The sequence below is a fragment of the Lycorma delicatula genome, chromosome 2 (genome assembly GCF_047948215.1).
Source record: "Lycorma delicatula isolate Av1 chromosome 2, ASM4794821v1, whole genome shotgun sequence".
NCBI lineage: Eukaryota > Metazoa > Arthropoda > Insecta > Hemiptera > Fulgoridae > Lycorma > Lycorma delicatula.
The window spans coordinates 94,459,485-94,486,268 of NC_134456.1; the positions used below are offsets into that span (position 1 = coordinate 94,459,485).

At 29.5% G+C, this 26,784-nt stretch overlaps 1 protein-coding gene across 1 annotated transcript; it reads right to left on the minus strand.

Moving 5' to 3' along the window:
• Positions 1-628: 628 nt before the first annotated feature.
• Positions 629-26,331, minus strand: Fam92 (CBY1 interacting BAR domain containing protein Fam92). The gene is made up of 9 exons (XM_075357585.1): positions 26,328-26,331; positions 21,573-21,619; positions 20,747-20,868; positions 16,664-16,792; positions 13,772-13,952; positions 12,716-12,940; positions 11,351-11,383; positions 4,428-4,604; positions 629-2,194 (listed from the first exon to the last, which is right to left on the minus strand). Exons 1-9 carry the CDS (start codon positions 26,329-26,331, stop codon positions 2,042-2,044), a joined length of 1,071 nt encoding a protein of 356 aa, XP_075213700.1. The 3' UTR covers positions 629-2,041.
• Between the last annotated feature and the right edge of the window lie 453 nt (positions 26,332-26,784).

Sequence of the window (26,784 nt, forward strand, 5' to 3'; positions counted from 1 at the left end):
AAAAAATAGCTTCTGTGGACTTCTTCCTTGACAGATTACTTGCCACAAGTCATCATATAAACATAATAACAGTCAGCCTTAATATAATAAGCAAAAATAAAAAAGAAAATTACTAATCAGAAAAAAAATAGGCTAAGTGACATACTAATATAACTGAATCATATAATTACTACAAGAATGCAACTGAGTCCAGAAATAATCAAACATCAAAGAGTGTTTTTACCACCACCTCTTTAGTGGTGGCAGAGAGTTTATTCGTACTAGAGAGTTTGAATGACCATGAGAAACTATCTCAGCTACCTAAGAGCCATTAAACTATGTGAAAAAAACACCAACCCTTTGAGTAAAATAACAATAGTTTTATTTTCATCTTTTACAAAGTTCATATTTCTTACTAAATTACATTTTTATTTAGTAACTACAATTCTTGCAAACTTAAAACTACAATAAACACATTTATATGGACAGAAATAAAATATACATTGCTATATAGACATACACATGTATAATAATATATATATAGTGATGTTATAATAATAATAATAATAGACAGAAAATTACCTAACATATTCATGATATTTTATGATTTTTACATTATAAAAGAATGAGAACTAGGTACTCCCAAGGAAATCCTACGTGAAAGTTACCATTTTTATAACTTAACAAATGATAAAACTGGAATTATTATACAACTGAACTGTTTAAGCCAGGTGCTATTATATTAATAAGCAACTTTATGAAAAAGAGGAAAAGTAGAGATAATAGCAGTGTAAAATGATTCATGGTGTGGAGTATGATCATTTGGAGTTCTGAATGTATATTTAGTTATATTATTCATTTTAATGTACTTACTTTATTCATTTTATCTTATTTTACTTAAATGGCATTACACTATTGCTCCATATTCACAAGTCATCAAACAAAACGTCATAAAATCAATCTGAAAATACAAAGCAAAACAATAACTCATTGCGGTTGGGGCAAGCTGCCCCAACAGCAGCCAGTGCCTTACCTGCAGGATGGGGCATCACACTGGTAGTGCACACTGCTCCATGACTGTGAATGGGGTTACCTTGAGGAGCAAGACCAACCATTGGAGGATTGGGAAAACACCTGGCAGTTCATGGAGATACTCCAGATTTACCTGAACCACTGCCAGCTTGCCCAACACATGTTCCAATATGCTCGGGAGTTGGATACGGTTGTGGTCCTTGCTTTGGAACCCTATGCTTTCCAACTGTAGCAAGATGCTCCTTGATATATCTTCAGAGCTAGAGCTGGCTCTAATTAACAGGGATCAGGTCTACTCCTTCAAAAGGGGTGAAATGGGTTTTATTGTTGACCTGACCTTAGCGATTTCTGACTGGAATGGCTACATAGTCACTGATCTTCAAGCTGTTTTCATGCGGTTCGATGACAGGACACATGTAGGAACCAGCATTGATAGTCTTCCAGGCTGGAGTACCAAAAGGTTTGAGAAACTGGCCTTCCTTAGGTCCCTCAACCTAGCCGAGGTCAACACTGTGAACACAGCTGAGGAGGGGGTAGATAGGCTTGTGAGATGCCTTACTTCTGCATGCAACAAAGTGCTACTGCAGTGGCATTCTGGTCAAAATCATCCACCAGTACAATGGTAGAATGAAGACATTCGATTCAAGAATGTTTCCATTGACGGGGTGGTAGTTTAGTCAGTATGCACAGGCACACATACACACTAAGTAACATCAACAGAACTTGTTGCAAGTGAGACACACTCTATCAGTGTCTATAATAGGATTCCCCACCATGAACATAAAAATCAATAAGATTAGTAGAAAAAGTTAAAACAGATAGAGGTGTACCCAAATTAGTCACCCAATCGATGGTTTAAATGCAAATAGTATTTTCAAAATTTCATGTGCTTTTAAAAAACTATTGTATGTGCTCAATAAATTTTTATTCCAGCATTTTTCATAATAGTTTTTCATAAATTCAATATGAATCATAATGCAATCCACTGAAGTATACTGTTCTCTCACCCAATAAAATTAAAAATACATTTTTATTTTTGTATGTACAGTTTTTTACTAGGTTCCACAGAAATATTGTCTTCAGACACAAGTGATGAATCATCTTCTTCATCCTCTTCATTTTCATCTTCATCATCATCATCACCATCAGTATCACTGCCACCTCCATTATTTTTTAAGGTTTCCTAAAAGAACAGACAATAGAATGTAGTTTAATCTGCCCCTGTGTTGTGTTCATCAGTTTGTTTTTAGTTAGGTTATTACATGATTTTGTGAATTTTGATTGTAGTTTAAAAAGCAACATCTTACTTTTAAAACAGTAGTAACCTTATTTCCTAAAACATTTGCCATAAAATATAAATGAATGAAGGTTTTCCATGCATATATCTAATACAATTCTTCTGAGTCAAACTCAGTAGTACATTAAATTTCTAATATAGGAAAATATTGACCAACCCACATTTAACAAAAGATATGGCACAAAAAAACAGAATATACACTGACAAACACTGAAGAAAACAAAATATATAGAAGACACTGCAAATTAAAACTGCAGTGATTGCACTAAATAATATTTTGAGCAAATTGATGAATGCACATTCACACAGAAAATAAAGAACAAGTACCACCTCTACACACAATGATAGAATCAACCTTTGAAAGTAACCTTATCGAAATAGAAAACACATACAAAGAAATTAAACACAATATGCAAACTTTACATACATAAAATGTATAAACATACTAATCTGACAGTAGTAACTGCATATAATGTAAACATGTATAACAAATCAAGTATATAATTAATCACGTACAAAAGAGGTTTCTTGAGCATATAGAGCATACACGGATACCACTTACTACATCGCCAACACTACTAATCAAAGAAAAACTTAAGTAGTTCTGAAAAGATTTAGGCCAGCATAATTTTTATATTCTTTTGAAAGCATATCACTGAAAAACCTTTTAATGGAAAAAACAATTTTGCTGCAAACGCAAACACTCACAGGAAAACCTTTTGAGAATTATGGGCCAGATGTTATGAATGATAAAGGTGACATTTGTTTTAAGCAGTAGAACAAATTGCTAAAAAATAAACACTACTGCTAAAAAATTAACAGTTATCTCAAAGTAATGATAGATGACATGAAGGAAGAAGTAACTAAAAGAAATTGTAAAAAGTGTCTAAACCCTTTATAAAGATGTTTTAAATTTCCATATCTTTCACAATGTCTAATATTCAATATTTTGACTGAGAGCTGAGTTACAGAAGATTATGTGTCAGGTGGATACCAAAATGTTAACTGATGAACACAAGCAGAAATTTTAATTTCAACTTAAAGATTTTTGTTATTTTATTAGAATAAGGGAAAGAATTTTTTTTATCACACTTTCATTGTGGTTTGAACAGATATGCATTTCAGCTGCTCAAATACAACAGTAGACAAGAATGGCAACATTCAACATTCCTGAAACCAAAATATTTAAGTAAGAAAACTGGGTGAGAAAACTTAAACCTACTGTTTTCTAAGACTTGAATGGAATATTGGCTGCCAAATTTCTTGTTTACAGAACCACTAGGCTTATAGATACATATTGTGAAATTTGAAAGTCTTAAACAAGCTGTTCAAAACAAAAGATGTGGAATTCTGTCATCCAGGACAAAATTAATTGAACAACACCTTTGGACTTTTTTTTTTAATAATATAATATTACATTCTATTTCCTATTGTGTTACAGGAACATAATAACCGAGTTTTTTATGCTGAAGTGGGAGAGGTTTACACAATTAAATTTTCTTTCTAACAATAGTAGATTTTCTACCTAGCAGTTTGCCAGTAGCAAGTGACATAAACAAATTGACAATTTTTCTTATTTAACAGGCTTAAAGTTTTTAGTAAGCTTAAAGTAATTAATCTACTTGAAAACCCTAAATATTTAAATAATTGGGAAGAACTACTTCATGACATGAAAACAAAAAAGCCAAACAATTAAAGTTTACTTAAAGAGATTTATAAAAAAAAACAAAATTCTTTTAGTCAAACATCTACTCTTAAAATGTAAGATTTAAAAAATATAAAGCCCATTACTTCTCTTTAGACTTTTATACAAGGTTAAAGGATTTTACAGTTTTCCTTTACAAACCTTTAAAAATGGTAACAAGTATTCAGTAGAAAAAATTGAAACATGTGTTTAATAATTCAAGTTTATAGATGAGAACGCACATGCATTTTTATAAATAATAAGCAACAAATTTCTGTAGTAAGAGAACTGAGAAAATGGAAAAAAATGAGTCAAGTGGCTGATAAAAGCTACATATTTCAAGAAAGATTTTTAGATAGTTTCAGAATTAATAGAAGATTAAGCTAAAGAAATTATAAAATTGGAAACTTTAATTGTTTAATATTTAAACAATACCACTAAATCAGTGCTTGAAATTGTAGTCTGAGAAGAAATATTTCCAGTGGAGTCATTCTTGTTTAGTTTCCGAGTAGAAAAAAGACTAGCTAATAATGACGTATTTCTCAAAGATGTTTTCTTTACAGTTTCTAAGCGTGACGCTGATTCTGGTACCTTCATTTCATTTTGAAAATCCTGAAAATTGAAGAAATTAATGTTAAGTACATTCACATAACTTTATTAGCTTATATATATTAATTTAGTAAAATCAATTTTATTGTCCATATCTTCCTCTGTAACTGATTAAGAGCAAAAAAAATTTTTCAAATTTTTTCAATGTCAGTTAAAATTTATATTATATTAACGCAGTACTTGCATTAGTGGCTGGCTACAAACCATGTATATCAAGTTAAAGAATTTGAAGTTTTTAACTGCACATATATATATATATATATATATATATATATATATATATTATAAATGTAACAATATTTTAATGTGTGATTTTGAAGTTTTTAAAAATTTTTTAAATAAAAAAAAATTTTAATTTTAACCAACTGATGATGAGGAATTTCTCGAAAATGCTATTGGTGTATATATGAAAAAAGAAAAATAATAAGATAAAGTAAAAAATCATTTTGATTCTGTAATATGATGGATTGTGCTGAATTTTGTTTTTGCTTATAATATATATATATATATATATATATATATAAAATGAAAAGTTAATATATTTAAGTTTCCAAAATGAAATACATAATTCAAAACATACAAGACTACATATGATAAAAAGTACAAATTAATTTATTAAATATCTATATATGTTTTTTGGCAGATTGACAAATTAATTCAAGAAGTTCATTTTTGTAACAGCTGTTAATAATACTGCTTGATATTGAAATATTTAATATAATTAAATTTAGAAAAGCTTTTCTGCTTAGAAAACGTCATTATTTATTATGAGTTGAAAAGTTTTTCAACTTAGAAAAGTTTTCTCTGCTGAATTGATGGATACTGACCTGTAGAGGAAGACACACCTGCTTTGTGACAATTCTGGTTTCCACACCCCTCCCCCTGCTCATAGTTCTGATGGGTTTTACTTGATGTTGTCTTTCAGACCCTGTAAACCTGATAACACATCACAGTCATCAGTTTGGCCTCTGTCAGGATGCCACCGATGCAAATGCCTTGGCAGACATTTCCATCAGTGTACTTACACAACTTACTATTGCCTTTGAATGACTTTTTCCCACCAGAACCACCAACCATAACTTACAACCCTAAACTATCAAATTAAACGATTCATGGAAGCACGATCCCTGCGCATTCCTCTAACACTTGAGGCTGCAAGTTTTGTTCAAGCCAATATGACGCAAAAATTTGATGATCAATTCATCAGTCCAGGGGCTCATAAACCACAGAGAAGATGACTATGCCAACAGCTTCCTTATTTGCCTAATATTCTAAGCTAAACTTAATTCTAAATTCCAACTTTCCATGCCAAATATGATAATGAATTGTTTATCTCTAATTTTATTTTTCTAATATTTAAATTAAAACTATCCAGAGTAATAGATTACTCATTTAAGTTTATAAACCGAAGTAGTCTTGCTAATAATACAGTGCAGGGGATGCTGTACCACAATAGGATGTTGTGGATAGCAAAAAGCCAGTCACCAGTTTAGAAATCCATCCTGCACATGGAACTGAGCTTTCGACAAGTAATAATTTAACGTAGTAAGTTCTCATACCTCAACAAGAGAATTATTCTATTCATACAGTTCTCTAGTCTTAAAATTAACTATTAATTTCACTTAAACATTTCTATACTCCTTAATTATCATTCATTTGCTAGGTACAAGTGTATTAATTATACTAAATGACATAAAAGGAATCTAATAACATACAACAAGCCTACCTTAATGATTTGCTAATCATCACTAATACAGTACTCTAGTAAGGAAAATGAGAAAGATAAAATAATAACAATAGCTAATCAAATTTATTGAACAAATCATACAAGTCAATCAAAAACGTTCATTAAGGCAAAGAATTCTAATTATTGAACAAAAATTATTCATCAAAATTCTATGATATTTTAACAATTGTTCCATTATTAAAAAAACAAAACTTTGCTGAAAGAACATACTTGATTGTAAAGAAATAATTATACTTTTATAAATAATTAAATTTTTGGAGGGGTTAATGCAATCTTGCAAGCCAATACATGATTTCTGAGAATTTGTAATTTTATTTTTAATTGTAATTCTTGATATTTTTGTGACACATCTGCATTCACAACATAATCAAAATCTACAATATCTTTTGTATGATTGAATACCTTCAGAATTTCAGTGGGCTTGGCATGTGCAACAGCATATTCTGCTTAATGAGGAACCTAACGGAAAATAGGTTAGGTTATTAGATTTGAGCTATTAAGCTCAGCATGAGATGGTATTGGAATATCATTTCAAAAAACAGATCAGTTCAAACTATGACGATTATCCAACTCTAAAGAATATCTTAAAGTTACAGAATTTGATATAATATCAAAATTAATATTAAAAAATCAGTACTTTTTTCTTTTTCTGCTCCCCCACCCACAAAACCACCTTCCAATTATTTTTTCCATTTACTGTGCTAAATAGAAGAAACTAAAAAACTTCCACCAAAAAATATACAACCAGTAAGAAGTTACCTAAGATTTCTTTTTTGGGGGTAGGGGTGAATTATGATGAAATTTTATTGTAATATTATTATTAAAAAGGTTTATTTACAATAAATTTAAAAACTATTAAAAGTTTAAATAAACCCAAAAGAGTTTTGAAAGATTTTTAAAAATCAACATTTTTACATTTTGACTGGCTCCTCCAACCCCAATATTGCCACCAATAATTTTTTTTATCACTTTCATTACTACTATGCCTAGGAATATAATATAAATTAGATTAAAAAGTATGCAATAAATAAAAAGATACCTTTTTTGACTTTTTGGGAAGGGAGAATTTTAGGACAATTTTTTTCTTTTAAATGTTAAGATAAGCACGAATGCATGTACTGAGTTTAAATATAAAATGGGGTTATTTTTGCGAAATTATGAGAAAAATGACCCCTAAAACCCCCTACCCCCTGGAGCTATTGACCCCCAAATTTTATAAACAAATTGTCCCAGATACACGAAGCTGCACAAAATTGGTTTATCAAAATTATTAAGCTTCAAACATGCCTATGCATGTACATACTTACATTACCTCCATTTTTTCTGTTTTTTGGGGTCCCTGGTTCATGAAACTTGAGAAATTCAAAAACACCCACCCTATTTTTCTGATTGATTACTATACTTTACGTTTTGTAGCACAGCTCTAGAGCTATGATGCTAGGAAATTAAAGATCTGAAAAAGTTTATTTTACAAGATTTTGTAAGGCTATTGATTTTATATAAAAACATATATAAAAAATTAAAAATCATTTTTTATTACCCCTGATGACTTAACATCAAATGAAGGATGTGAAAGAAGTTAAACTTAAATCCAATCCTAAAACTTACCTAATTTCAGTTATTATTATGGAAGAAAGTATTATTGGAAAGGAAAAGAAAAACAACAGAGAAAAATGTTTCAACTCCTTTACACTTTTAGTAAACATTTTTATCTTATCACAAGAATGTCTTTTCATAATTTGGCCTTACATAAAATGAACATTCAGATAATGATCTTGTATGGACTTCCATGTTCCTATTTGTTTTAGTATTTACGTCATAATTATGACTGTGTACATAACCTGAGGTGTCAATTGTTAAGCTGTCAGCGGACTGGCGACTGCACTGCCGATGGGCATGGGATGCCATGCATCCGTGAGGTGTAGTGGCGTTTTGACAAGGGCATTTTTGAATTAGCAAATGACACTGTTGGCAGGATGCGGCTGCACTGCAGAAGGGCATTGGACACCATGCAACCGTGAGGTGTAGCGGCATCTCAATGATGGTTTATTGTGGTGAGTGTCACATGGGACTCTGCTATGGAGCTGAGTGGCAGTAGGTGATCAATCCACCTCTCCTTGGTAGACCAGACCAGAGTCCACTAACTTAGAGTCCATTAACTTAAGTCAGCGGTTTATTAAGCGTAAGCTGAGTTTCACTAAGGGAACTAGGACTAAATTTTGTTGTTGCGATCAACATGTTTGGTGGTATGATGTGTTTTATTTGCCTCGAATTACAAGACATTCACAAAATTGGCTCATAACAACTAGAACTAGGTGCGGGGTTCAAGCTTCTGTGAGCTTGGTTAGCTGGTTCAGAGGGAGACGATGTAGGACATTCAAGATGTCCGGGCGAGGCCTACAGCGAAGGTAATAAGCTGAGTTATTAAATCACCAATGCAAATGTCTACCAAGGCATTTGCATCAGTGGCATCCCAATGAGGCTCATATTACTATGAGATGTAAAAAGTCAGAGGACGATAAGACGGCTCCCGTTAAAGCCCAACAGGGCAATGAACAGGGGAGGGGTGATGTTGCGACCGGAACGTCACTAGGCAGGTGTCTTCCCCTACGGGGTTGGGATGTCTACATAACCTGTCCATATGAGGCCTGCAGCGAAGGCAAAAGCTGAGTTAAAAAATCAGTGATGTAAATGTCTATCAAGGCATTTACATCGGTGGCATCCCAACCGAGGCCTGGCTTATTACTGTTAAGGTGTAATCAGTTGACTGTCTACAAGATGACTCCCATTAAAACCCATCAGGGCTAGAAATGGGGGTGGTGGTGTGGCAACTGGAATCGTTACAAGGTGGGCGTCTTCCCCTACAGAGATTGGGATGTCTACATAACCTCTAGAACGGGGGGGATGGTGGCAGCAACCAGAAATGCCACAAGTCTTCCCCTACAGGGTTGTCTACATAACCTTTAATAGGCTATTTGCCTATTGATTATTCTTTAATAAATAGTTTCTGAAGGAACAGTCAACAACTCAAGACTGATAAATATTACCGGTTCGTATTTCCTTATGCCTATCTTGTATTTAAGAACTATTCTCTTTAATATAAATTTTAAGATTTTGTTTGAATGATGACCCCAATCATATGAGTGCTGTATATGAGAGTTAATCAGTCTATGATTAACCACTTTAAGCAGCTTCTACCACTAAGCCTTAATATTAATCTTAAAGAAAAATAATTAAATTTATTTTTTTTAAATGTTATTTCACTGCCATTCCACGGTAGGTTTCATCTACAGCTACACCTATGACCTTCATTAATGACTGTTTGATGGTATTATCTATGATGAAATTAATATTATTTTATTTTTTACTATATTTACTTATCTAATAAAGTTCTGATTTATTTTCATTTTTTACTAAATTACACTCAATTAGCTGTTGAAAAGCTACATTAGTATCTGAAAACGTGAATCAATGATGAAAATCACTCTAGTGTTCTAACATCTACAAAAATTATTACTCTACTATTTTTAATCATTAAGCACATTTTTAGACATTACAATAAAACTGGACCTGTTACAGAAATCTGTAATATTCTAGCTAATACATCAACAAGCTCGGACATATGTTAGTCTGTTTATTGCTTCATGTTTATACACTGTTTTTTTCCTACAATCTGTAAACAAAGCAATATCTGTTACAAATATTTTTCTTATTTTTTTGAAGAGTTCAAAATTTACACAATCAAAAACTGTTTAGATAAGAATTGATGACCCCCCCCCCAGAGCCATTCCATTGATCCCTTCTACATTTGGCTAATGATTTGTTTTTTGCGAATGTTCCTTTTCTGTACCCATATAGTTTTGATACTAATCACAGTTTGAAATAATTACCATTGAACCCAGAGAGAGAAAAAGGAATAAAACATATGAAAAGGGTGCTGGGTAGAGGAAGAGATGAAGTATTTAACCCATAAGAGGATCTGGATCTTTAATTAGGATAATTTATTATTCTGTGAAAAACCAGTGTTCACATCTAAAACAAACCAGAAACATTACATGTAAAAGAAGAACATTAGAGTAATATTATTTTAATATAAAAAATAAACATTCTGAAAAAATTAATGTATTTTTCCCTACAAGTAAAGAAATAAAAGCCTAGGTAAATAGTGATCCCTAAGTTTTGTCCCTAAAAGTGGTGGTCTAGGTAAAGAGTAAAAAATTATTCCTGTAGGAAATAAATAAAAATGACGCATTGTCGATGAGTCTTAAGGCCTTCTTTTCTTAAAATCAAATCAAAAAGATAATATAATAGTGAGCATACATTTATATAAATCTTCATTTAATAAAAAGCAATTGCTCTGTTTTATGTACGAAAATAAAAAAGATGTCATTTCATCTATACTTTTAAATATCATATGAAAGAACCATTTTTATTCTGTGTGAACTAATTGTTCTTCACAAGTTTTAAAGGCCAATAAAATAAATACTAAAATTTTTATTTTTTTTTTCAATCATTTTATTTCAGTTCATTTTTTATTTGGTGAGATGTTAATTTTTCTATCAAGAAAAATCAATTAATTTCATTCTGCTTTTGTAGCACATTCTATCATATTAGCTTATATATGTAATCAAAAATACCATAAAAACTCAATTTAGTTTTGAATGGTAGAAACATAGCCTACCCATAAAATAAAAACCAACAAAATAAAACATGTAGCATTTTATTTTCTTCCAAATGAAGTTGGATTATCTCTGAATAAGCTCTTCAACTTCCTAAAAGGATTGTAAATAGAATTTTCAGTTATTATAAAGTTATGTAACCCTTTCCTCAAATGAAAACATTTGGTTTTTAACACCAGATAAAAATGTATATGAATGATTTACATTATCAAAATTAATATAAGAAATAATACTCTTATAGCACCTTATGAAATCTAAATCATAGTTTGGAATTATATACAGGTAACAAAAAGGTTTTACTTATTAACAAACATTTGCCATACCATATTGCTCAAGCTTCGCACTTTTTGAAAGTCCTGCAGAACAAAAAATAATGCATTTTAATTCTACTAAGTACTGAAATTTACATGTTAGTTCACTGAAATTTTTTAATTTTATATTAAAATAATATTTAACATAGCAATTCAATCTCTTTTTGTGAAAATACAACACTCCATGTAAACAAAAATACATTGCTGACAAGGAGTAAAAAAAAATATTATTAAATTAAAACATTAATTTTTCATAAAGCGTATAAGACTATGGCGCCCACAGATGCAACTTTGATTTATGTCATTTTTATTCTGATAGATGACAAAATTCTTGGATTAGAAAGGTTAGAACATGGTAGGTATGCAATGGCAAGAATGCGGTTACTCCAAAAAAGGTTTATCATATACACTTTTTGAAAAGCTAAAATGTAATAATAATGTGAGACTAATACATTTCAAGTTATTAGCTAAAAGAGTAATTGGCTTACAAGCAATCTCTACTGAATTAAAAGAAAATTTCTTTAAGCAGGATGTACATTTAATTGTATTGCATTCAAATTTAATTTAATGAACACTCCAAGCAATGGATTAACAAGAAATGAATACGTTTGATTAAGTACAGTAAATTTTTCAATGAAAATTTATTAAAATCACAAAAATACGATTTATATCTTTAAAAAAATGAGACAATTGAAAAAATAAATTATGAATTTAAAACATGAAAGAAAACAGAAAATTCAAAAAAATAAAAAGCAGAAATTAGAAATTAACAACTGTGAACAAGTTAATACAATTTTATCCAGAAATTAAATAAAAAAGTTTTAAAAATCTATCTTTAAAACCTTTGCTGCTATTAACATACTGGTGGTTTATCAGCAGAACTACTAGCTTCATGTTTTGTATTTTTTTTTTAACAACAAAAGCATAGATTTTTATTACGAGTGAACTTTCTTCCAAACAATAATCACAAAAAACCATATTCAGGAGTTGCATTCACAAATAAACATTTGACAACTAATAACTCTACCTCTTCAATATCATACAATCAATTGTAAATTGAGTGGAGATAATAATCAAAATCAGTAAAGCTGTTTCCTTACAATTTCAGAAACTAGAAATCATTATAACTCTATTACTTAAAATATTCTATGTTGAATGAAAAGCTAAAATTCTGAAGGAACACAAAAGGTAAGATATTACAGGCATAGTGAAGTAAGAATTGTTAATGCTTTTAAAAGCAAAGAAATTTGTATTAGAATGAAGGAAATAATTAATTTAGACAACCTCATTAATTTTACAAACTATTATAATATTTATAAACTTTTACACTATATTGAAGAGATGAAAGAGAGGGCAAGACAATGAAAGTAACATTACCTCCAAGTCTTCATCTTCATCTACCTGCATCAGTTCCTGGTAACCACGTGTAAACAGTTCAATTAATTTAGCATTTAATGCAATCTCTATTTTTACAAAATCTGTTAGTAACGTTTTAATATCATGAAGTTTTTTCTTCTCAAATAAATCCATTTGATCTTCTAATGCTCTCTGGGTGCGAGAAACTTCAGCTGTGGCTTTGACCAGTTCAGATTCTGCTGTAGTCTGAAGATTTTTAATTAAGTAATAATACAATTTACACTACTGAATTAAAAATTATATTTTTATTTTGTGTTTTTTTGTTAATGAAAAAGAACAGTCAAAATCACAGAGATTTAAGATGTTTTATCTTAGTATGAGCACAACCTATAAAATAAATCTATATTTCACACAAAGTTTAGACTAAAATAATTTTTATAATATTTGTATTACTCATATATAAAAAGTTTATTTTATTATTATTATTATTATTATTACCATAATTATACAAAAAGTATATTTAAATAACTTGTATGTAACTTGTTTGTAGCCCTGAAGTAACAAATGTATTGGGAGATTACAATCATTGTCATAAATAATTTTGCAGAATACTTTTAAGAAAGATTTTTCTACAAACACATCGAGATGTTTATAATTGTGATTAATCAAACAATTTCAAATTTAACATTTTCACACTAATCATATCCTAAAACCACTAATGAAATTTTTTTTTATTCTAATTACAAAATGCTAATCTATTTAAAATTATACAAATAATAACATAGTTTATAATTAATGAAAACTTATAACCATGCTACACTTTATAACAGAGTCAATTGATTAATGAACCGCAAGAAATTTTCATTTTTATACCTTTTGACAGCCATCATTTAAATTATTAATATGAATAAAGATAGGCTTTAGGTGGATATCTTCTTTAAAGAAATCAGCAACACAATGAATTTTTACATACAGACATACTATAATGAATAAAATATGTAAGGTAAAATAAATTAAAACTATAAGATAAATAGCAAATAATTAAAAAAATGATTGGAAAATATTATGAAAAGATACGATCTGTTGTTTATTAAGAGGATTTTTCTCCTTTATTTTTTCAAGTTGTTTTCTCCAAGTTAATTCATGATCTCTTGCAGTAAAAATATGTTTTACTTCCTCTTTTGCATTGCGACAAACTGTTTCATACTGAACAAACTCTTGAACTACTTTTTTATCTAACCGTTCTACTTCGATATTTCTGTAAAAAAAAATGATAAAATAAGAAAAAAAATAAGCGTACTTGGAAGCATAATACAGTCAAATCTCTAATTCGAATCTACATGAACCAATTTTTTTTTTTTCAATATAGGGAGTTTTCTATTTAGATAAATAAAATAATGAAACTCAAAAATCATACAGAAGTTTCATAAATTAATAAAAATTTATGATAATCTATAATAATGTAATACAGTACTAAATTATGTTAGAAAAGACAAAATGTGTATAGTATTATGTGAAAATTTAAAAAAAAAAAAGATTAAATACAGAACAATGCCTTTAATTATATCTTGAAAAACGTCTGTAATTCTTTTATGAGTTTTCTTCTGGTAGATTTGAAAATCAAGGGCACTTTCAATCTTCACTAATGCACTAAATACACCATCTTCTACTTCGCCTGAACTTTCAAATAATGTTCAAGCATTATTTATTGCCAATTTCACATCTTTTACAGTAATTGTTTTTTCTACTTGTTCTGTTTCATCTTCTTTATCGAAATCTTTACCAATGGTTGAATATGACACAGACGCGATGATATCATCATCGGTTGGAGTGGCACTTACTGCAATACCATCACCAAAATGTGCAAACAAGTCAAATGAAATTTCATCCATACTATGTTAAAGTTTTTACAAATTACACTTCATTCTTCTCCTGAAATTGAAAAAGGGTCTATAAATTCATGTTGATTTTATACACTATTAAACTGAATTTACTGGTATCTATGCTTCTTTGTAAATTGTGTACAGTAAGTTCTTTATTGAAAATCTTTAAAAAACGTGTTCATCAAAGAAATAATACGTATATCAAGTCCTTGAGATTTTTGAATAAAGGAGGTGATTTAATTCAATTTAAAGAGAATTTTTCAAGGGGAAAAAGTAAATATTCAATTTAGGGAGTTATTTGAATTAAGGAGATTCGATTTAGAGAGGTTTGACTATAATATAAATACTTATTTTATTTATATGTTCTCAAAGCAATATCAGACACCTAATTACAGTCGCTTTATGATAAATTAATTTTATAGTGTACTTGAGCCTGGGATTTGAGCCCTCTGACTTTCTGAATGGAAGGCAGAGACTCTACCATGCCGCCATGGAGATCAGCAGAATGGTATATATGTATATATTATATTCTTGTGTTAAATAGATTATCAATCTAGATTGATAATTAATCATCAATAATTCTAGACTGATAATTTGGATAGATCCTCCTGATTATCTATCAAGAGGATTATGAAGAAAATGTATTATTTATTCCTGTCTTATGTCACATTTATAATTTGATTGAATTATCAGTAGCCAGTCAAGTGATGAAAAAATCAATAAAGATGATTTTGTATGAAAAACCTCACAATGTTAAGAGATATTAATCTATTTTGTGTTCAGGAAAAAAACTGTTCATAAAACTACATAAAAGTAGTTCATTTACTTTGTGGAACCAAATAATATCTTAAATAAATATCTACCACATTACAAAAAAAAATACATAATAGCACATAATTTTTTTTTTAAGAGATATGGATAATAAAATACTGATAAAACAGCTTTTAATGATTCTATAACAACCTTTTATTGTGTTGAACTAGCAATCTTAAGATTCTCAAATTTTGATGAATATGTATTTATTAATAATCTTACTTAAATGGCAGTGAGGAAAAGATGAAAATCCTTGCTGCAACATTCTCTTAGGAAACTACTTCTAAAAGCATCCAACAAAGGATTGACTTTATCAGCTATTCTTTTCCTGTTATTTATTAACATAATATGAGATGCTATTGATATACAGATCATGCAGCTGACCATTTATATAGATGATTTGTAAATATATTTCAATTATGTGTTAATTATTGTTAAAAAAAATTCACATCTTGGTTTTTTATGTGATAAAATAAAATTTGCTATTAATATTTGATGATTCTGTGAGGTGATTTTGATGTTGAGTTATGTTCATGAATTTTTGTACCTACAGGTGTAGAATGTATATTTACCCAGAGGTACAAAATGTACAAGCACTACATATAACAAAAATGATAACTTTTCTAAAGATCTCATTGAAACAGAATACATTTACAGCTTAAAGCTAGGCTGAATACAGAATAAATAAGACAAAATTAAAAATTTAAAAGAATGTACATTTATAAATGCAATTTACTCTACATCACTGTCTTGTTTTAATAATATAGGGTTTTGACTTTAGTAATAAAATATTTACTAAAAAGACTAGATTTTAGTCAATCTTTAACTAAATTATAAAATTCTGGCAATAATGTATTAATGTTCAACTACGGAGAGATCAACACTTCAACCCATTCCTAGTAGAAACCTCCAAATCCATTTGTTGTCTTTCATCTTTCCAATGTAATGAGTGCTGCTACAATGTAAAATAATAAATAATATCATTTAAAAATAATAAATAAATAATAATAAATTATAATATCATTTAATTAAAATTTAAAAAAAAAAATTAAGCCAGATAAATTTATCAATTACTCATTTTCAGTGAGTAAGTCAAACTGTCCAATTTATTCCATTTTACATGACCTGTGTAGACACAAAATTTAAAGTTCAAAGCTCACAATATATATTGCATTTTATTTTTAAAATGAACAGACAAGATGTACACCAAAAGTTAACATAATACATATCACAATTTATAATAATGGTATTTAATAATTATAATCATACACACCTATAGTTTCCAACTTCAGCTAACGTACTGGAGAATTCCTCCAAGCTTTGTTTCAATGTTTTATTTATGTTTTCATTTTTTGAGAGAGACTGAAATGTTTTTGCCAGGTCATCATTTGCATCCCTAACACTGCGCACAAAAAAGTAAATAAATAGATAAGCAAGTAAATTAATTAATGAATAAAATTATGATAAACTTATTTCCATTGTGCACACAACACCACTTATTATTTTGTAATGATTAAAAGAATTTCTCCACTTTTACATACTGAAAAAATGTAATAAAATGGAAAATAACCTATTCTGGAAAAAAAACATAGACAACTGGCTATTATTTAATAATTTAATACTGAACTGTTCAGTTTTATATAAAAGTCAAGTATTGTTTAAAATCTGATCTGTTACTAGCAGAAAAATACATACATAATGATGCAATATATTTAAGTAAATGGGGAGAAGTGGAGTTACATAAAGATTCAGTAGAGCACCACAGTACTGATATAATTACATTTTAATGGATCAGAACTACAATCAGCCACTTCTTGCCTGAGTGATGAAAATTTAAAATAATAATTTAAACTTAAGGAATGCAAATCAGTATTTTCATACAAAATATGAAAAGATATATTAAAAATTGCATTTCTATTTTTATGATGAACTGAACCAAATTTATGATTAATTGAATTTTTTATTCAACTGAAGCCTTTTTAAAATAAAACTTCATCAGTAACAAGAACTGAAATAGATGATATTTGTAACCCTAACTGTATAACACATGACACAAAAAAAAATAAAATTGTCCTGTCTATTTGACATATTTCAAATCTAACAACCTTTTCATCATATCCTAAATACAAATCTTCCAGACTCAAAACAACAGTTAATAATAATTTTAACTGAAATCAAAGTACAACAATAACAAGATTTGCAATCACTGACGAAGCATATGTTTGAAAACATTTAACAAAAGGAAAAAACTTTCATTATATTAAAAGTATTGTTCAGTTTTAAAAGAAATAATAATTTCTTCATAATATAATGTTCATTACTAACCATCCTAAACGACAAAATCTTGTTAATTTTATATATAAAATTCAGCAACAATCAAGAGGAATAGAAAATTATATCATTCTCTTAAATCTAATAGTGGTAGAAAAATTATCTGACCACAATTTATTGCAGTATCAGTATGTTTTAGGTAGCTCAATATATATTAAAATATATACATACAGTATATAAAATTAAAAAAATGAATAGGCTAGCCTAATAATGTTTGATTTCTGAAAAAGGCACTATATATAGATAGAGGTATCAAATAAATGCTTGTAATTTTTATAAACAACAAATTTTTCCCAGAAGCTGTTAACTGTTTACTAGCCTCACTTTTCCAATTTTTGTTTTATTTTAATAACTTTGTTATGTCTGCATTATTCTGCCTTTTTACTGTACTTTTTGTACTTCATTATAAGTTTAACTAGGCCTGGGGTTCGCGCTTCCGCGTGTAGGCTCTTAGCTTAGTTCTTGGGGTCAACATGGTAGTGTTAGGTGTCTGATGTCTTCTTTGGAAGGCAAATTTTATTGGGGCGGAATGACTGATGTAGATGTCCCTCGGGGTATCTGCATCAGTGGCATCTCATGAGGCCGGGCTGAACACTGTGGAATGTGATCAGTAAGAGAGCAAGAAGATGACCTCCATTAAAACCACAACTGGCAAGGAATGGAGGAGGTGGTGTAGCAACCAGACACGCTACGAGGCGTGATCTTCTCCCCTCAGGGGGGAATCGAGATGTACTTTTTTTACAGTCCATTGTGGCTGGCTTCCTCAGTTTCCTCGCACAGCGTAGGACAGCTGAGGGGTCTTAGTAGAGTAGTAACCCAGGTGACTAGGGTTCCACCTGGACAGTTAATTGATTGGAGATAGGTGCATTGACAGCTAGCTTTGCTCCTTGCTTAATTTAATGAAATGTTAAAGTCAAGTAGCAGAGCCATTGTCAGCGAGGGGGTGGCTGCACTGCCGAGGGTATGACAGTCCATGCAGCCGTGAGGTGTAGGACTGTCTTGCCAAGACCGGTCTCTGAACATGATAAAGTAAATGTCACACGGGACTCTGTGATGGAGCTAAGTGGGAAAAGGAGGTCTGTCCTCAACTCCCTGGTAGACCAGACCAGAGTTTGTAATAGTTGCTAAATTAATGAGGTAAACTCGATCAGTTGTGATCAACTAAGGGAACTAGATTAAAATTACCATTTTTGCAATCCACATTCTGTGGTATGCTGTAGGGCAGATTTAAAACTCAAATTCTGAAGTATGAAACACATCATCACTTACGGTCAGATAAAATGTGAATTAAGTGCTTAGTTTGTGCTTCCACAAACTCAGTTAGCTAGTTCAGAAGTCAACAAATAGGACAGAAGAGAGAAGATATCTGAAAGAACCTACAGCAAAGGAATAGCCTGAGTTTAAAAAAATCACTGATGTAAATGTCTACCGAGGCATTTACATTGGTGGCATCCCAACTGACCTGGCTGATGAATAAGATGAAATCAGTTAGAGAATCAAAAAGATGACCTCTTTAAAGCCCATCAGGGCTAGGAACAGTGAGGGGGTATGGCAACCAGAATCATCACAAGGTGGGTGCTTCCCCTACGAGGGGGTTGCGATGTACTTTTTGTATTTTCTCTGTTTAAAAAATACTGCTCAAAACACAAGATGACATTTTATATGCTTATTACAAGTTATTGGAATTGCATTTTGAGAAAATCTCAGATTTTTTTGATTCAGTCCTTTTTGAGATATGCCAATTTGAAAATCAGTTATTTTGGCCAAATATCAATATTTGAAGGCTCGTGAAACCTAAAGGATGAACGTGAAAGGTCTCAAATTTTTACAGAGTCTAGTAGACTATTACAACTTTGTGGGAAAAAAATATTGAAGTTGTGTTTTCATACTTCCAATGAAACATTTTCCTCAAGTCGTTAATTTATTCTAATTGAAACACAATTTTCTAATTAAGTTTTAGGTTATTTCCTTAAAACCTATCAAATTTTTGGATATACCATGAATTGTAGATGGTTTCATTTAGAATAAGATGGTTTTTGCTTCAAGTTGGTATTTTAATAAATAAAAAAGTTATTTAACTTTTTACTAACCCGTGAAAATGCCAAAAATGACATCTTAAACAAAATGGCTGCGAGCAGCCCAGATGTTAATGATAAAATTACAAAAAAATTGTTTTATGCTCTCAGATATACATACAAAGAGAAAATGTACAAATAAAAATAAAATAAAATATGTCAGCAACGCCCATTGGTTGATTTGATATGGATTGACCCCTAGCCTTAAGGGTAATAATAGTCTAGTAGTTCTATGAATTGCAGTCCTTGCTCATTCTGTACTGAATTTAATTGAGAGCTCAAAAATGAAACTGGATAAATAAAATGCAAGACAGAATTGGCAGTTATAATTAACTAATTAAATGTGAAAGGGTAGCCTTTCTAAAATTGTGGTAAAATTTTCCAGAGTTCAGAGTTTCTAATTGTTTACACCTCCTGACAAGTTTTACAAATTATTTAAAAGTAATCATTTCTTTATATGAAATTTCAAAACTGAGTTTCTAAAAAATGACTTATAAGACTTTTATACAATTAATGATATCCAAACTACTATTTTTTATTGTAATTAAGCTACTTATTCAAAAATAAATGAATAACAAAATTGCTTTAAAAGATTTATATATAATCATATGTTTGGATGTACATATGAACATTTCACTGAATCCCAAAGGGCATTTCAGGTTACCAAAACAAATTTAAATTTTTCAAAACTATTCAAAATTGTTCAAACTTTTTCAAAACAATAAATTTTTTTAAATTTTATTTTCAACTGACTACCATTTTTTTATGAAAAATGCCATCTGGTAATCTTGGCTACCAGATGGATCTTCATTAGTGTTAACTCCTAAGTGAATATAACTACTATCCAGGGAAAACTACTATTATATAATATGCAATGTAAGTACTATAAACTAAAATATCAGATTTTGTATTTTATATTAGATAATGTAATAATGTTTTATAAATCTTACCTAGCTACTTTTCTTGTGTAAGATCCAAAAACTGAACACAATTCTGAAAAATGTTTTTCAACAAATAAAATTCGTTCCTGTGCAATCCTTGCTTGATACTCACTGCAACGTAAAATAAACTGCTATTTAAGTATAAAAATATTTACATTAATAAATAATTTATAAAATACATCAAAGGAGCAGTATTTAGAAAACAAATTATTAAACAATAATTTTTTTGTTAGCACTTTTGGGCTGTGCATTGCTTTATCAGTCAGTATTTAACTGAATTAGTACACACTGTAAACAGTAGTGAAAATAACAATTTTATTGATTAGTTACTTTGTCTAAAATAATTATTTTTTCAGGTGTGAAAAAATTTGGTGCCAATTTGTTGAAAAAGTTGTTGCCACTTACATAATACCAAAGATCATGGAAAAATTTTTATATGGGGGTTAGTTCTAGTAAAACTTTACAAAAACATTATAGATGTTCAAAATTGGTGACATGTTTACACCTGAATATTTTTTTAAAATTAAAAATGTTTTGAAAAATTCCTTAAAACGTTATTACAATAATTTACTTTAAAAAATAAATACTACACACAACTGATGACCTTCTTATGAGTTGCTCTATTTTAGCAGCTTAGCAGAAATTGTTCTACAACTCTCAGGACAGTCAGAGAATAATTAAAATATATCAGACTGACCCAGGGCTACAAGCATAATGAACATGGAAACAGACTTCTTTAAATCTATGAGCCTAGAAGTGTATGATACAGCTATATAAAATTATGATTCTTCTAGCAAAGTAAACCAGTATCCAATATATAGTAAAAGAAACTAACTTTAACTAGGATTTGAATGTCAGAACCTTCAATTTTGAAAATCAACCCTGAAACAAATGATTTAAGATAATGATTTTACCACAAGAACAGCCTGTGGGCAGCTGCATACTTTGTTTAAAAAAGTGATATAAAACACATTTTCTTGATACCCCACTTCTAATACAGATATTGATGCTAACTTTTACTTCAAGAAATTTTGGTACAAAGGTATCCTGACTGCTTCAAAAACTGTTTTGTAAATAATTATGTTAGGAAAACAACATGAATGAATACATCTAATTATTTCATTATGATTTCCAATTAAAAGCTGTTATTAAGAGAAAAAGCTGTAACCCAATGTAAATTTTGATTTAAAGAGCATGAATTTTGGACACTGCCTATAGAGGATGTATAAGAAAAACATGGAGCTAATGGAATTTTATGGTCTCAGAAGTTTATACAAAGTAATTGCTAAAACATACTATAAACATAATATATCAGAACATGTGCAATGATGATACTATCTAATTTTACCAAGGCAAAACAAATCATTTAAGATAATCCTTAAGAACATGAAAAAACCCACTTTATATTGAACTTTATGTTTTAATGTAGCATGCCAACAAATAAACTTTTTAACCTCATCAAAAAAATTGAATAATTTAAAGTAACAGAAAACCAAGAATTACACAGAAGTTGGTTTCTGAAAGATTAAAACCCCAGCTGTTGGGATTGCTTCTCTAATATCAGATAAAGATTTATTACAATTTCAAAAAATTATACTGAAAATTAAAAAAAACAAATTCACTTGCAAAAAATAAGTTTCACATACCACACTGCATTTTCAGAGCGGTTAGTTTTTGTTAAATTCATAACAGTACAGAGAAATAAAAATTATCAAAACACTCAATTAGCAAAAAGTTTTGGAGCACACAAAATATAACATCTTAACTTTACTTAACTTCAAATAACATAACGCACGACTCGTGTCGTCCACTGTTGTCATGACAACAGTAAAAAAACATTTTATGATTGCCGCCAACATGAAGTAAAAAAAACCTATAATTTTTTTTCCATATCGTTGAATCTAAGATCAGAATGATTTTTTTTACATATAACCTAATTGAAGAAAAGAAAATTGATGTTGTAATTATGTGCCTGTTTTCATGTCCTCCACTTTACGTTCAATTCAATCAAATATTAATTGTTTTTATTTACTGTTAATTCTTGTATTGGAATTTAGTATCAAATTAAGTAAAAATTGTCTTAATAATTATGTCACAAAATTACAACATACATTTTCTCCCATAACTCGTCTATTTGTTAACTGATTTTAAAAAATAAAATGTAATTTTGTTCAAAATAAAAGACTTAATATTTTAGCAAATAACATAAATTTTGATAAAACTAGTATTTATGGAGATATAACTGATTGAAAAATAAATATGGCCGCCATTTTGTAATTTACGAAGGTATTTAAATCCTGATTTTTTGCATATTTTAAAACTTTATTACCAAGACAATTTTTTTTTTTATTTAATCTCCGTGTCCATCGTTAGGCATTCTTCAGAGGATGAAGCTGAATGATTTGTAGCGTGTGTGAAAATGCCATGCCTGACCGGGATTCGAACCCGGTTAATGTGATTCGTCTATCCGAACTTGAGATATAAATTATTATATAAAAATAACAAAATGGTAGACAGTAGGAGAACAAAGGAAAAATTGCCATTTTTCCTAAGGATATTTTTTATTTACAATTATACCTATTATACTTTACCTTTACCTTTATTTATATTTACCTATTATACCTTCTTTCTTTTTCCTACTTAGCCTCCAGGAATTACCATTCAGGTATTACTTCAGAGGATGAATGAGGATGATATGTAAGAGTGTAAATGAAGTGTAGTCTTGTACAGTCATAATTCAACCATTCCCTGAGACGTGTGGTTAATTGAAACTCAACCACCAAAGAAAAACATGGCAAACCAGTATCCACAATCTAGTATTCAAATCCATATAAAAATAACTGCCTTTATTTGGACAACAATGGAACTCTCGACTTCCAAATCAAATGATTTGGGAAGACGCGTTCATCACTAGATCAACCCGGTGGGTTGGGAGCTACTATACTAATGTTATATTTACTATAGAGAAAACAAAATTCATCTATTTTAACTGGGCAATGTTCACTCATTACTTTGATTGAAATTTTTAGCAAGTGACGGGCATACACTTCATGCTCGTAATACTTTTAATCTGTAATTGTTTTTCTCGACATTTCAAGTTCTGTTTTACAGTAGTCGACTGCAATGTATTTATGTATATGAGTAAAATGATTTTATTTAACAGAACTCTGTTTCTAGCCGGTTCTTTTTCTTGAATCGATTTTCTAACTACATGTTTTTTTACCGCAGCACCATATTTCCACCATAGAGGTAATCGATAATACATGCCGTTGCTACCCGTTTTCACAAAATATGTGCTGATGTAAAAAATCTGATGGGGACACAACATGACTTCCTTATATGCCTATTAAATTACATATATTTATATTTTTTATTACTTTTTTCTCATATTTTTTTTGTTATTATTGAATTGTTATTTATTGTAAATAATTTTTTACAATCAGAAGTTAATAATTATTAATAAATTAATATATTTAAATTAAAAAAAGGAAATTAAATCGGATTCGAAGCAATGTTCCTTCCCCTTGTAAGACCAAAATATTTCATTAATGAAATTTTATTGGGCTATAACTCTGGAGCCAATGAAAGTAAGTACCACTTATGATGTGATAATATGTGTTAATATATCGATGTACTTATTAATTAATATTAATTATACACATCTTCTTTTTATTTTATAAGTTTGTTCGTTTAATTTTGGGATAATACTCTAACCAATCATTTTTCAAAGTTTATATAATCCATCAAAGTAAATACTAGAATAGTTTTTTTTATTCTGCCATGATCTTTATTTTTTGTGTTTAGCCTTTGGAACCACCATAAGGTATTATTTTAGAGGATGTATATATAAATATGAAGTGTAGCTTTTTACAGTCTCAGGTCAACAATTCTTGAGATATGTGGTTAATTGAAACCCAACCACCAAAGAACACCGGTATCCACAATATAGCATTCAAATTCATATAAAAGTAATTCTCTTTACTAGGATTTGAACCTTAGAACTCTTGACTTTAAAATCAGTTGATTTGCGATGAAGAGTTCACCACTAGACCAACCCAGTGGGTCATTCTGACATGATCTATAAAATGTATTACGTAAGTATTGTTCTAAAATAAATATCTATTTATAATTTTCTTGTAGTATAGGAGATTCTAAATACTTAGCTGAAATGACATAAAATTATAAAATATTTTATATTTACTTCTAAATATCTAAAAATTTGCTTCTATGAGGTCTTTACAAAACAATAATTCAGCTCCTTTCTTAGCACTACTGCAGATGGATTAGTTATCAACAATACTTCTTTAAAAAGTGATTAGAAAGTGCATTAGAATGTGATCACTTTGTTATTTGTAGTTTGTTTAATATGTTTTTTTAGTTGAATAGTGTAATATTCGTAAATATTACTCTGTTCAAGAACGTTGAGTTTATTTATATTGTAGCAATAGTTCTTATACATCTTCTATCTGTGATTGTACCCTGTCCATCTTCGCAATACAGTACTTAATGCAGACACTGTAGGTTAATTTATATATACGTATATCAATTTTTATTTTTTACTAGATATGGTTTTTAATGACATAGGTGAAACAGATGGGTTGGTGAAAAGTGCATGATCATAGCCAAAAATTATTTTCACTTTGGATGAATTAAAAAAAAAAATATTAAAAAAATAACACAGCATCTTTCAACGTCAGTAAAACAAGTATAAGGAAAATTGCCATGAACACATCAAGAAATGTTTCCATCAACACTCAAGGACATTTTAAACATCTACTGTAACATGCAAGTGAAAAAAAATTAAAAACAGAGATTGACTGGTTTCCTGTTATCGTACAATTAAATTACTCTCTATTTAAATAAATACAGTTCGTTTTTACGTGGATTGAGTGACTTTATGAACACCGAATAATGTAAAATGTTAGACTGAATATTGTATTTAAATAAAAAATGTTGAATAAAATACATTAACAAAAGTAAAGTTTTTTAAAAATGCTTAAATAATAACTGAAAAACAATAATGATATTTCAAAATTACTTTTATTTGTATTTCAGATAACAGTATATTATTAAAGTTTTGCTGCACTATAACACTTACGTAGAGATTCAATCTAACCAGTTTTTTGTAAAAGGAAAAATGCAACACTTTAGCTCAACTTTCTATAAAATCTTTAAGGATTCAAACAAGAATCTAAAAAGGCCAAAAAATTAAAAAAAGGACAACTACAAGCTACAGAAAACTTGTTGTAACAAAAACCAAGCAGAAAAACTTATTAAAAAAAGAAAAGTTTAAAAACCAGACAACAACATTTAACACTAAAACTATACTTTTTTTTAATTTCTTTTAAAAAGGAGGTAGAGAAACCCCAATTACGCCCAAGCAGTGTCAAGCTCACTAATGGGTTCCACCAGTTATACCTAAGAGTATATGTTTACCTGCGCACTAATCCTCCACCCCTGGCTCTCCCCTTCCTGGGACTGCTTATAAAAACATTATAAAAAATAACAGTCTTCCTGTTTGTATAATAGTATAGACACAGGTATAGATTTTAGTGTTTTTTAATTTTTTTTTTTAACACTAAAATCTTACCCATGTCTATACTATTATATAAAGAGGAAGACAGTTTTTGTTTGTTCAGGATAAACAAAAAAATTACTTGATCAATTGCAACCAAATTTTTACCCCTGTTTCTTGACATAACTGAGAAGGTTTTAACATATATTTCATCTCCAAAATATATATATGTAGTAGAGAAGATTTGCCATTGAAGCACAAACTTTAATAAATTGAATAATTGAACTGTGAACCAAGCGATCTGTGAGTTCAAACCAATCGAATGGATATTACAAAAATAATAGAATTAAATTTACGTTAAATAAAATAATATTAAATATATTTTAAAAATTTCTGTGTAACAATAATGAGCTCACCATGGAACTGCGTGTGAGGCTAGAGGGGGTGAGGTATGCGAGCACCTCGTGGAAGGCTAGACCAATCAATCATCACCAACTGGTAACAAACAGGGTACGTCTGAGGTGCTGTTTTG

What these genes read in the sequence shown, in the direction of transcription:
- Fam92 (XM_075357585.1), bottom strand. An exon ending in GCTGAAGTTGGAAACTATAG is followed by an intron (nt 13,953 to 16,663) that starts GTGTGTATGATT and finishes TTTTTTTTACAG; the next exon opens with AAATATCGAAGTAGAACGGT. An exon ending in TGCGAAGCTTGAGCAATATG is followed by an intron (nt 4,605 to 11,350) that starts GTATGGCAAATG and finishes TTCAATTTTCAG; the next exon opens with GATTTTCAAAATGAAATGAA.